Genomic DNA, 13,896 nt, shown 5'->3' with positions numbered 1-13,896 from the left:
TGAAGAATTGAGTTTGGTAAAACTTCTCAGATCTAGAAACATTGATGATGTGTTGTTGGGTGTTCTATGCGTTTCACACTAAACGGGTCCTCGGGTATCTAGAAGCGAAGAGCAAGTGTTCAGCTGCTGCCCTTAGACCCCTTTCACACTGGGGCGTTTTTCAGGTGCTTTAGCGTAAAAAAAAAAGAAGCGCCTGTAATGCGCCTGAAGGAAGCTGCATCTGCAATCCCAATGTGAAAGCCCGACTGCTTTCACACTAAAGCGCCTGAAAAATGCCCCAGTGTGAAAGGGGTCTTAGCGTTAGAAAAAGCGCTTGTAAAATGCTTGAAAGAAGCTGCACCTGCAATCCCAATGTGATAGCCTCGAGTGCTTTCACATTGAGGCGCTGTGCTGGCAGGGCGTCAAAAAAAATTCTGCAAGCAGCTTCTTTGCAGCGGAGTTCCACCCAAACATGTAACTTCCGCTTAATCCACTCCTCGCCCCCTTACATGCCACATTTGGCATGTAATTTTTTTGGGGAGGGGGTGGGGGCTTCAGGAGGAGTGGGACTTCCTGTCCCACTTCCTCCTTCCGCCGAGGGGCTGCAAAGGCGAATAACTTATTTGCCTTTTGGCAGCCCCTCCCTGTAGGCGATCGCCTGGGACACGTGATGGGTCCCAGGCGATCGCCTATCCAATCGAATGGCGCCGCTCGCGCATGCGCAGTGGGTGCCCGGCCATGAAGCCGAAAGCTGTCACGGCCGTGTTCCCACAGTTGCAGTGGAGGCGCCCGCGGTGAAGGGGAGGACCCGAATGAAGCTCCCAGCGGCACGTCGCTGGACCAGGGAACAGGTAAGTGTATGTTTATTAAAAGCCAGCAGCTGCACTTTTTGTAGCTGCTGACGTTTAATAAACATAAAAAAAATGCCTGGAACACCCCTTTAAGAGCGTTGAATCCACCGCTCTTAAAGCCCCCTTCCCATTGAGATGATTTTTTTTTAACGCCAAAGCGCCTTAAAAAACGCCCCAGTGTGAAAGGGGTCTTATCGGCGCTTTATCAGCGTTTTTCGTGCGCTGGCACTGTGAAAGGGCTCTGAAAGCACTCAGGCTTTCACACTGGGATTGCAGATGAGGCTTCTTTCAGGCGCTTCTTTCAGGCGCTTTACAGGCACTTTTTTTACTGCCAAAGCGCCTTAAAGTGCACATGTTGTGTTTTAATAAACCAGAATGATGCAGCGGATGGCTCCACTTGTGCTCCTTGGTTAAAAAATGAACAGGCATGCAGTATGAATGTGTCAGGCATTGTAAATTGGCATAAAAGCACGGTAAAGGCATCTTTGGGGCTCATGCACACAGGCACCTAGGGCTGTACACCATAAAAGCAGTATGTATTCCTGTGCATTGGAGTCAATATGTGTGTACAGCTGCAGATGTACTCTCCTGGATGCAGATGGCATCAAGAGGCATGCATTCTGTATACATGTATACCCTGGATCTGTGTTTACCGTCAAACAGCAGCCTCCTGTCACCTATTTGTATTGGTGGCTGTATGCCCAAGGCACTTGAATATGGCAGTTTATTTTTTACACTGTATAGCCCCATGCATAGGTGTGTGCAGTCTATTGTATTAGGGTGTGCACCCCAAAGCTCAAACGCACACTACTGATCACTCACAATGTTTATTCAGAAAGGGAAGGGGCTGATCAATTACATATTTACCGGCCCCTTCCTCCACTCATCCTAAAACATCCTTGCAGCAACAGCTGGATGGAAGCTGGTAACATTGAAGGGGGAGCCAGGGAAGTAGGGGGAATCTGTGCTGTAAAGGGTGATTAGAGTGTGCCTGGGCACACCCTGTGCGCACGCCTATGGCCCCATGTAAATAAGCCCTAAAACAAACCTGTGCTTTGCCCATGCACTGACTCAATGGACTGGCAGGGGAAAAAAGAAAAGCTGGGTATATGAGTAAATGCTTCTGGTGATGGATGGGCTTTGAAGGTGCATAGAAGTCTGTGTGATCCAACTGTGCACGTGCTCACCTGAAGTCTGTGTGATCCCACTGTGTACGTGCTCACCTGAAGTCTGTGTGATCCCACTGTGCACGTGCTCACCTGAAGTCTGTGTGATCCCACTGTGCACGTGCTCACCTGAAGATATGAAGACGATCAAAGGATGTCAATTTTGCCATGAGCCCTGGCAGAACTACCTTGGTAAGCATGGAGCTTTGATCTAGCACTGCTCAGGGTGGTGGGGGCAAAAGGACAATGAAACTTTGTTTGAAAGTTTCCTTACCCTTTAAAGAGACCCTGTCATCAGACCATTTATTTCAACAACAAAATTATACAGTGATGGAAGTCCGCAGAGCTTCTGCTCATTTACTAAGCTCTGGAGCAACTATTCAATGCAAAGTGCACAGTCAGTCTAGTTGCCTTTAGTAAGTCAACCCCTTGGTATTTCCGTGGAATTTTTTTTTTTTGCAATTGTGACAGCAAATTGAGTGTTGTCCACGATGCTTTTTTTTTTTAATTTGCACTAACATACAATTTTAATGGACAAGCTTTTGGGGTATGTTCCCTTTTTCTAGATCCAAGAAGTACCTAGAAAAAAAAAAAAACGCCGGAAATCACCGAGCCGTCATCTCCACTCGGCTCTCACTCGGCTCTCACGTCACACATGCACAGTCCCGCCTCCGCCATCGGCATTGGACCATCTCCTGTGACAGACAGAACACTGGTCCTATGTTGGTGGCGGAGGCGGGACTCTGTGTGTGTGTGTGTGTGACATGACAGCCGAGAGGAGATGGCGGCTCGGTGATTTCTGTGGGCACTCGTTCCCCCTCCGAGGTATGCTATCGGCGTATAGCGCACACCCCGTGATTTTCCCCCTATTTTCAGCAATAAATACGGTACTTTGCTTGGACCTTGAATAAGGGGACATACCCCAAAAGCTGGTCCTGAAAAATTGTATGTTAGCCCTGGTTCACATTGATGCTACTTTGAAATCGCGCTACTTCACTTGAAGTAGCGATTTCAAAGTAGCAAGGTCAGCGCGATTTCAGGTACTACTTGATAGTAAGGATGAGCTCTGGCGTGTTCGCATAGAACACGTGCAGAGCCCGCCAGGAAGTGAGCACGGCGCTGTGCTAATCACAGCCAGGGAGACATTGTCCCGATGCTCGGCTCGTGCAATGTCTCCCTGGCTGTTATTAGCGCAGCGCCGCTCACTTCCTGGCGGGCTCTGCACGTGTTCTATGCGAACACGCCGGAGCTCATCCTTACTTGATAGACATCTGTGTGGCTTCATGCACAGATGTCTTTTGAAGTCACACCTGAAATCGGCAGAAGTGGTGCAGGAACTACTTTTGCAAATCGGCGCCGCGCCGCAAAACCGATGTCACACCGATTGGAACAGTGCTATTGCCCCCAATAGGCTGTGACTTGTCACGCAATTTGATCTCTCATGACAAATCGCTCCAATGTGAACCTTGGCTCGGTGCAAATAAAAAAAGTTTTACAGACAATACTCAATACTTTTCTTCTTCTCAATTTTCTTTGGATGCCAACACCATTTGTTCTCGCTGTACAATCACTGTACATCTGTGTGTGAGGCTCATCATTCTCATACAGTCCATGTAAAGATAGTCAGCGGCTGTGCGTGAGCGCCTTTGGACAGGTTGGCTCTTATCATATGAGATGACAGACGCCGGGGGGGGGGGCAGGGAGTGATGTGATTGGATGTGCTCCATTTATTGTTTTTTCCTGGTGCAGGAAATGGGAATCATCTCAGCTCTTCTACTGATAGGGAGGTCATGTGACCATTAACTTTTTTTCCCCCCACCACAGCAGATATTTGGTGCCTGTACTGGTGTACATTGTCCCCTTTGTAACTTCGGTGTTCTCTCCGTGTTGTTTTTGTATCTCCTGTTTGCTAGGTGATACCCAGCTTCGCTGCATGGCATGGTGTGTATATATACCTCTGCTGCACTTGCTTTGCACGCTGTGCTTGTTTGAGCCTCTCGTGGTTTCTGCGTGTGATGTGTGGTGGAACCTTCCCACTACTTCCTCTTGTTTATCCGCTGTCTCCCTCTTTCATTGTCATTTATACTTTCACCCTTGTCTCTCTTACAGCCCCGACAAGAGGACCTGCAGCAGGAAGGAGGCCAGGTGAGTGAGCTTAGCCATGCTTGGCTGACATTGTTTTTTACAGACCCATGCTCTGCATCTGCATAACCGTCTAGCACCACCCTGCATCCAATAGAACTTAATGAAATATCACTGTGTGACAATTTCAATAAAGTTTGTTTGAAAAAAAAACAAAGCAAACGGTGTGATGCGCCTCGATCAGCACATCACAACTGCTGTCATCCCACCGCACTCTAATGCAGCTGCTGGTGTGAATGTACCCTAAGGCTTCATTCATATTGGCAGCTGCTGGTGTGAATGTACCCTAAGGCTTCATTCGTATTGGCAGCTGCTGGTGTGAATGTACCCTAAGGCTTCATTCGTATTGGCAGCTGCTGGTGTGAATGTACCCTAAGGCTTCATTCGTATTGGCAGCTGCTGGTGAGATTCCATGATGCTTGCTGACAAGGAAGCTAGCTGCAGGCACAGCAGTGCCGGCCCAAGACATTGTGCTGCCTGGGACCAAGAATGAAATGCTGCCCCCCCCCCCCCCCCCCAAAAAAAAAATCATGTCATGGCTCTATACATGTATAAAGAGGACCTGTCATTTTGTAAAGACAAAATTGCTTAAGGAAAGCAGCCAATGGTCGGACTTTATAGGCAACACAGACAGGAATAGCAAAACATATATAATTTTATTACAAAGTAGTTGCATAAAACAACATTAAAAAGAAAACCATACAAGATGTCAGGTATGTATGTTGCCTATAAATGTCCCCTGTGCGTCTACGCGTTTCGCCATGAGGCTTCTTCAGGACAGACAAGAGAGGAAAATGGTCAAAGTCATCCGAACCACATAGGCATAGATATATCCTGTACACAGGCTGTCTCCCGGGGGCAAACGCTGCTATCCAATCTGCCATAATGAGTAATTACATTGTACCGGGGACACGCAAGGGGACGGGGCGGTATTAGGATCATAAGAATTTGTGGGTAGAGTAGGAGGGAGCGGCAATGCAGTGGGCTGGAGAGGCGGAGTTCCGATCGGAGCCGAGAGCTAGGGGGAACAAATTCCGATGGGCAACCATTCTCGGCACAACAGGTTCCTCAGAGGGAGCGGCGCCTGCCTTTCTCACTCGCAGACTGCTCCCCTCCGGCTGTGAGTGTCCTCACAGGCAGCGGAGTGGGCTGTCTGGCGGGTGGCAGAATGCTGCCCCCCTAAAAGTGCTGCCTGGTACCCATGGTACCACCCGGTCCCATCATAGGGCCGGCCCTGAGGCACAGTATGTGCGCCCAGCAGTGGCAAGGCCAGATTTAAGCCCCGTACACATGGGCCGAATGTCAGGAGACATTGTCCGGTTAAAAAATAAAAAAACGTCCGACATTTGGCCGTTGTATATGCCACCCTGTCCGACCGAGGCTGACCAATTGGATGAGCATGCTGGGAAACCAGCAGCCGACTGACTCCCGGTCAGTGCTGTCTGCCAGTGGCGGAGATCGCTGATCAGTGGGTTCTGGCGGGGGGCCATCCCCCTGGCAGAACACAACAGCTCAGCAGAGGAGATTGCATGGTTGGTACAGCAGCCGACCAGAGCCGACAGTTTTTTAACCCCAAAAAAAAACTCAGCGTGTACCAGGCTTTATACCCTGTTCAAATCAATGGCCTTTGCCACAGCTCATCCAAGCAGTTAAATGCAGTAAGGGACTCTGACTAGCCCTGGATGCAGACAGTTTGCCTCCAGGGAATGTGTTTCTGGCTGCATACAAACTGGCCACAGCAATTTGTCCAGTGTGCATGCGACCGTAACACAGAGTGCTGATTCATCCAGAGGTGCATCTAAACACAGCAGCCTATTCGCCCCCATTCACCTGTCTGAATGAGTCCTAAAGCTAGGCCATTGAAGGATCGAATCTCGGCCAGTTCAGCAGGGACCAGCCAAGATTTGAACTATGTATGGGCAGACTGATTATACCCAAGTTGGCGGATTGATCAACTTGGGTACAACCAGCCTAGCAATAATCACTGTGTGTTCTCCCAGGAGGGATAGCTCCCCCCCACCAGGAAAACACAATGTCCCCACAGGAGGAATTCCTCCAACACAAACTGTGTTATTGTGGGAATCAAGCGATTTTCGTTTTCAGAAAAGAAAATCGCACCATCTACGGCCGGCCTAGCGCCTTTGATCAGTTTGCAGTACTTTATACAAGTAAAGGGTTGCTTTAGGCTGGGTTCACATATGAGCCGCATGCAGCTCATAGCAGGCGTCCGGTGCGTCCTAGTTCACCGTTTTTCAGGTCCGATTTCAGCCTGAATTTTGGGCTGAATTGGACCCTGAAACGGACCGCATTTTAGTGCAAATTGCACCTGAGCGGCTGCGGAGATATGCAAACTGGCTCCATAGAGAGACGGTCAAACTCTCCTGCTTTTGCAAATTGGATGGGGGTCTATTGCGAATTGGATGCAGGAAACCACCCAATACAATTCGCAATGGTGTGAACCCGGCCTCAAGGGTAAACTGTAATGAAGTAGAATACCAATGTGAGTGGCACATGAGATGGCAGCTGGTTTGCTCTCTCTAGAATCGATTTGTGTCCTGCATATATTATGTGGATTGGGAGACGGAATGGAAGGTGATCCCTTGAGAACTTGTTTGGTAACATACTGTATGTAGTTATCAAACTTTCATGCAGCAGTATTTTCTGCAAGCAGAGGAAGGTCCTGACACAACGCAGGCTCAGCAAGGGAAACGCAGATAAGCAATCCTTCCTTTGTATTTAGGAGGAATCGCTTCTCACTACATATGGTGGTTATGAGTCGTCAGGAAGCACTATAGACCAGGGCTTGTCCTCCGGTCTATGGCTTGTTGTGTTTGTATGATATTACACATCGATCGGCCGCCTTAACATTATGACCACTGACGGGTAAAGTGAATGATTTTGATTATCTTGTTACAACGGCATCTGAAATAGGTTGGCATTAAGGATGAGCTCCGGGGTGTTCGCACACTCCATGTGCAGAACCGGCAGGGAGACATTATCCCGATGCTCGGCTGCAGAGATCGGGAAATGTCTCCCTGCCTGTGATTAGCGCAGCGCGGTGCCGACTTCCTGGCGGGCTCTGCACATGGACTGTGCGAACGCGCTGGAGCTCATGCTTAGTTGGCATATATTGGGCAGCAAGTGAACATGTTGTTCCTGAAGTTGGTGCGTTGAAACCAGAAAAAAGTAGGCAAGCGTTAGGATTTGAGCGACTGAGAAGGGCCAAATTGTAACCGTTAGATGATTGGGTCAGAGCAACTCCGACATTGCAGCTCCTGTGGGATGTTCACGGTCTGCAGTGGAAGGAAGGAAAACCGGCCCATGTAGTTTAATCCAGTGGGAGAGCTACTGTAGTTCAAATTGCTGAAAAAGTTAATACTGGTTCTGATAGAAAAGTGTCAGAACACATTGCGTTCCAGTTTGTTGTGTATGGGGCTGTGTAGCTGCACACCAGTCAGGGTGCCCATGTTGACCCGTGTCCACAGCCAAAAGTGCCTACAATGGTCACATGAGCATCAGAACTGAGCCCACGGAGCAATGGAAGGAGGAGGCCTGATCCGATGGATCACATTTTCATGTGGGTGGCCGGGTGTGTGTGCATTGCTTATCTGGGGAGGAGATGGCACCAGGATGCAGTATGGGAAGGAGACAAGCTGGTGGACGCAATGTGTTGCTTTGGACAATGTTCTGCTTGGAAACCAAACCTTGGGTCCTCTGCCATTCATGTGGATGTTATTTTGCAGTCCATACCTCAATGGTCAGGAATGTTTTGGTGGCAAAAGAGGGACCTGTTCAATAGTAGGTGGAATGTCGCAATGTTACGGCTGATCCTCCATATATTGTCGAATAGGGAGACCAAGATTTTTTATAGTCCGCTACTGGCAGCCTGATCCATCCATGCTAAGGGCCCATTCACACTATGACTCGCATTAAAATGCTATATGCATCTGCATTGGCCTGCAGTCACATTCATTTTTATCCATATTGAAATGCATTCATGTGCATTTACCTGCATTTTATTAATGTGCATATGTTGTGCGTAAAGGGTTTGTAAAGGTAAAAAAAAAAAAAAAATCCCTAAATACCGTATTTATCGGGGTATTGCGCGCTCCGGCGTATAGCACGCACCCCTAAAGTGGACCCGCATTCCTGTAAAAAAAACATTTTCGTACTTACAGTTTTGGTGTCTTGCGCGGCGTCCATCGGCAGCCTCGCCGGGTCCGTCTGCGGCTTCGGTGGTGTCCTCCTCGTCGGGTCCAGCGTCCTTCTTCGGTCATGTCCTGTGCGTCCTGTACGTCCAGGACGTGACTGCGAGAGGAGCCGAGCCTGCCCGACTATACACGAGTGTACTGCGCTCTGTATATGCCGGCGCAGTAGTTCAAACTCGGCGCGGGTATCGGTGTATATCGCGCACCCACGATTTTGCCCTGAATTTCAAGGCAAAAAAGTTTGCGGTATACGCCGATAAATACGGTAGCTTCCTTTACCTTAGTGCAGTCGTCCTTCACTTACCTCATCCTTCCATTTTGCTTTTAAATGTCCTTATTTCTTCTGAGAAATCCTCACATCCTGTTCTTCTGTCTGTAATTCCACACAGTAATGCGAGGCTTTCTTCCTGGTGTGGAGAATGCCTCTTGAGGGGGCGAGCAGGAGTGTCAGGACGCCCACTAACACTCAGCTCCTTTCTCTATCTGCAAAGTAGAGAGTGTCCTGACTTGCCTGCTCGCCCTTCCCCTGCGTGAAGAGAAATCGCCGCAATGGGACACAGATGGTGGGGAAAAAAAACTGGCAGGGGTTATAACCTTCCCGTACACTAATCAAAAAAAAAAAAAAAAAGGTTTTGCCTGTAGTTCTACTTTAATGTGATTTTACTTCACTCAAATGCATTTGAAAGCATTTGTGTGTTACAATAGAAACATGTTGCATTTTAATAATGCACATTCCTGGAACACATATAAACTCAGCCTTGTAGTGTGAACCTGCCACATAGAAAAACAATAGTTTTCTATGTGTCATTGTAGGTAACCTGTGTCCATCCAGTGCAGAAAAATGCAGATGATTGCACATAGTGTGAAGGAGTCCTAATGACCAGATATGAGTGATGTGGGCAGCTTCTGACCAATCGGATCGGTTTTGAGCCTACATAAGAGTACATTTGACAATCACTCACACGTGTCACTCAGATCCTGCACTAGTATTGTCATTCCCAGCTGTTCTGTATAAAGGGGCAGGTGTCTTCTCCCTGAATTTTGGCAATTGCTGATGCACTGTTAGCACAGAAGATCTGTGTTCTATGAATCTGCTAGTGTATGAGCTCTTCATCACCTTTGCATTCCAATCCTTTAAACGTGTTTCTTGTTGTGTAGGAGACTGCATCACAGCGGATTCCTGGAGGAAGAGCCGGTTGAACAGCAGCAGACGGAGATGGCGTATGATGACACGGACCTCACTGACAAGGTAACATCGCCTCTCAAAGCTTCACTAAATATTGGGGGGCTTCATTTTTCATCATCTGAAGAAAGCTCTTTCTACGTTGCATTAAAGTGGTTGTAAAGGCTCAAGGTTTTTACCTTCATGAATTCTATGCATGAAGATAAAAAAAAAACACCTGTGTGCAGCAGCCCCGCAATACTTGCCTGAGCCTGATCTTTCTGCAGCTTTGTGCATGGGAGCCTCAGCTTTGCTGGGTCGCTCCCTCATTGGCTGAGACAGCTGTGGGGGCCATTGGCTCCCCGCTGCTGACAAATCACAGCCAGTGAGCCAATGAGGAGAGAGAGGGGGCCGAGCCACGGCTGTGTGTGTGAATGGACACAGAGCAGCGCCCGGGTGCCCTCATTGCAAGCTGTTTGCTGTGGGGGCAGGAGGGAGGGGCCAGGAGCCCCGGTGACTTGGGACCTCAGAAGACGATGTTCGGGGCCACTCTTCAAAAACGAACTGCACAGTGGAGGTATCATATGTTTGTTAATTTTAAAACGCCAGTCAGTGCCAGGGTGACTGATTCAGTGCTTGCCCAGGAGTGACATTATCACACACTGACCAATGAAGACAGGCGAAGACCAACAACCAGAAGAAGATGCCGGTGAGAGAAGGAAAGTGTTTAGCTCCACTTTAAAGCAGCAAGATTTTGAAACCCGCAGTACAAATTTTTTTCATTCACGCCATAGACCTTTTTCTTTTTGGAGGCTCTGTCAGGTCTCTAAGCAAATCAAAACGGCACCCCCTGTAGGAGTATAGTGAAGTACACTTGCCTCTTTGATGGCCCATGTCTCCTGCCTCCTCTTCGTTTTATTGCTTCAGACTCTGTGAGGCTCTTTATCATTCTGTACCTCTGGGGGAGTCTAATAACTGTGCCCCTGTCAGGAAGTGGTTCCTTCCTCTGGCCTTTATGCCACTATAGGATATGGTGGTGATGTAGGAGCCAGCAGAAGAAACCACATGGTGCTGTGGGGGACACGGGTATCAGAGGTCAGTATAATATTTCTTCTATTGCCTTTTTGTTTAGAAACTAGACCGGGTCTCTATTAACACATTCTGATCTGAAAAAAGAAAACTTGACAGTGGCTCTAATCCTTCCCCACTTCATTTAAATGTAAAAAGAACAGTTGTGGATTAAAGTGGTTGTAAATCTCAGACATGAAATTTGAACAAAGCATCTCCCTGTATAGTGTGTACTTGTCTTAATTAAACACAGTAAAGGGGTTATTTACAAAAGGCAAATCCACTTTGCACTACAAGTGCAAAGTGCACTTGAAATTGCACTAAAAGTGCACTTGGAAGTGCAGTCACTGTAGATCCGAGGGGGACGTGCAAGGAAAATAAAAAACAGCGTTTTAGCTTGTACATGATTGAATAATAAAATGAATAGAGCTTCCCCTCATTTCAGATGTACCCCTCAGATTAACAGCGACTGCACTTCCCAGTGCACTTTCAGTGCAATTTCAATTGCACTTTGCACTTGTAGTTTGCACTTGTAGTGCAAAGTTGATTTGCCTTTCGTAAATAACCCCCTAAGTGTCATTTCTGTTCTGATGTTTTTTTCCTCTGCTATCAGCATGAGTCACTTCTGACACGTTTTGCTGCCACCAAGGAAAAAAAAGGTGTTGAGGGTGGGACCTCCACCTGATTGACAGCTTCAGCTCTGTTCATGTGTGCTGTGTCCCTTTCCTCCAATCAGCTCTCAGAAATCTCACTCACTGAGCTCTGCAGAGTGTAATTTCAGCTCTCTGCCTTTTTTCTGACAGCTCAGATAGGCTTTATAAATGTAGCAACAGGTACAACTCATGAAGGAGGATTTATTTAATATCTGCGTATCACCTGGGGCCAGTCACTTCACTGGATATGTGTAAGAGTTTACAACCAATTTAATGCTTAAGGGCTCTTTCACATGGGCGGCCCGTTCAGATCCGCCTGCCAGTTTTTTTGGCGGACCTGAACGGGCGCTCCGTGCTCCTCTATGGAGCCGCGGATATCGGCGGTGACATGCCCGCTGACATCTGACCCGCTCCGATCCGCCAAAGTGTGACGGAGGAAAAACCTACTTTTCCATCCGTCTGGCGGATCGGATGAACACCGACAGGAGGTCCGTGTTCATCCGATCCCCACATAGGGGGGAGCAGAGAAAAGACATGGCCGTCTCTGCACAGTGTGCGGGGACCGCCCTGTCATCCGTCGGCTCTGCGGGGATCAACGGAGCGATCCCCGCTGAGCAAGCGGAGGTTCACGGGGGGGAACATTACTGATCCGCCCGTTTGAAAGGGGCCTTAAAGTGATACTTTTGACAGGGGCGCCATTGCAGTGCTTGCTGGATAGTATTATTAGCTCATGGGGTTAAGTTAACTTGTTGCTTATTTTTTTTTTCTTTAAACTTTTCTTCCTGCCTTGCTGAAGTTTCCTCTTTTCTCCTGCAGGTTCTGTACCTAGAGCAGCGGGTGAGCGAACTGGAGAGAGACGCAGCCACCACAAGCGAGCAACAGAACCGACTCCGACAAGAGAATCTGCAGTTACTTCACAGGTAAGTAGGTGGGGGGGGGGATTTAGGTACAGCAAAGTGTGCATGCTTTAAAGTTGAACTATTGGTAAAGATTAAAGCTACTCTTGCAGGGGGGGCTAACCCCCGTCCTGCTAGGGTTAAATGCTCATTTTTGTCTATGGTGACTTGAAATGCCCCGACAGCTGCTCTTTCCAAGTTGTGGGCCAGCCCTCTGCTGCTTCACTTACAAAGCAGGGCTGCTGGTCCTGCATTGTACATGATGACGACGGAGTGCTGAAGAGAAGCGGCTTTAGGGGATCGGTTGCACAAGGCACAGATTCAGCTTTAGATGCATAAAGATCATATTTTTTATTTTATTTTTTTAATTTACCAAATTTTAGTTTTTGTTGTGCTCTGAGATTTCTCTTGGGGTCACAACAGGAAGTGGGGGGGTCCTTTGTATTGAAGAAAAATCCCAACTTTGGGCCATGTCACATTATTGATCCTGTCCCTGGCGACAGCTCACCAGCAATGGGAGCACCAAAAAGATCCCTCGCCTTCTCCTTTTGCTTCTTCACTGGCAGAAATGCTACAGAATTGGTAGAAGGAGCAACAAGTGAGAGACACTTTACTGGTTTGGCCAGCAGGAGGAAAACGTTGTTCTCATGCAGCTTACCTCACCCTGATCCCACATCCAGCAGTGACTTGGTACCCTTCCAGCCTTCTAATATAAACCCAGAGCAGAAGCTTTAAAGGGGAGAAGCAGGGTGACGGAGCTGCTGAAAGAACCACTTGGATGACTTCAATGCTACTTCTGTGAATTGTGCCACAGTGCCTGCATCTACAGAGGTCAATAAGGGCTTGCTTTGATGTCCCTTGCCTGGCCACAAGTTCACGTTATGTGATAGTGGGATGTAGAACATTTGAGCTTAAATATATAATGCACTTACTACTTCCTTTCAAATTTTAATGCAACCTCGCCTCATTTGCTAATTAGGGCCCATGCGCTAGAAGAGCAGCTTAAAGATCAGGAGGTGCGGTCAGATGAGGTTCAAAGTGAAGAGACTCGAAAACACAGAGACGAGCTGCGCAAGATGGACCGTGACCGCAGCTATCGGCTAACCAGTCTTAAAGCTAGGTATGTGTTGTGTGATTGGAGGGAGCCAATCAGGCGGGCCCTGATCACTTGCCAGAGATGTACAGTGCCTTGAAAAAGTATTCATACCCCTTCGAATTTTCCACATTTTGTCTTTTTACAACTAAAAATTTAAATGTATTTTATTGGGATTTTATGTGATGGACAAAACGCAAAATGGCACATAATTGTGAAGTGGAAGGAAAATGATAAATGTTTTTCTTTTTTTTTTTTACAAATGAATATGTGAAAAGTGTGGGGTACATTTGTATTCAGCCCCCCTGAGTCAATACTTTGTAGAACCTCCTTTCACTGCAATTACAGCTGCAAGTCTTTTTGGAGATGTCTCTACCAACTTTGCACATCTAGAGAGGGACATTTTTGCCCATTCTTCTTTGCAAATTAGCTTAAGCTCTGTCCGATTGGATGGAGAGTGTCTGTGAGCAGCAATTTTCAAGTCTTGCCACAGATTCTCAATTGGATTTAGGTCTGAACTATGACTGGGCCATTCTAACACATGAATATGCTTTGATCTAAACCATTCCATTGTAGCTCTGGCTGTATGTTTAGGGTCGTTGTCCTGCTGGAAGGTGAACCTCCGCCCCAGTCTCAAGTCTTTTGCAGACTCTTAACAGGTTTTCTTCTAACATTGCC

The 13,896-nt window shown here is 47.7% G+C and overlaps 1 protein-coding gene across 6 annotated transcripts in view; it reads left to right on the top strand.

The window, feature by feature from the left end:
- RAB11FIP3 (RAB11 family interacting protein 3) overlaps nt 1–13,896 on the top strand; it is a 137,256-nt gene that overhangs the window by 109,712 nt on the left and 13,648 nt on the right. For all 6 annotated transcript variants that reach the window (XM_040356546.1, XM_040356547.1, XM_040356545.1 and 3 more), the window contains 4 exons: nt 4,106–4,141; nt 9,505–9,595; nt 12,046–12,149; nt 13,105–13,245. In XM_040356546.1, the coding sequence (XP_040212480.1) occupies nt 4,106–4,141; nt 9,505–9,595; nt 12,046–12,149; nt 13,105–13,245 (372 nt within the window). The remainder of the gene's footprint in view (nt 1–4,105; nt 4,142–9,504; nt 9,596–12,045; nt 12,150–13,104; nt 13,246–13,896) is intronic.

This window comes from Rana temporaria, chromosome 6, assembly GCF_905171775.1.
Source record: "Rana temporaria chromosome 6, aRanTem1.1, whole genome shotgun sequence".
Lineage (NCBI taxonomy): Eukaryota > Metazoa > Chordata > Amphibia > Anura > Ranidae > Rana > Rana temporaria.
The sequence above is the reverse complement of the archived record's forward strand: the minus strand, read 5'-3'. Positions and strand labels throughout refer to the sequence as shown.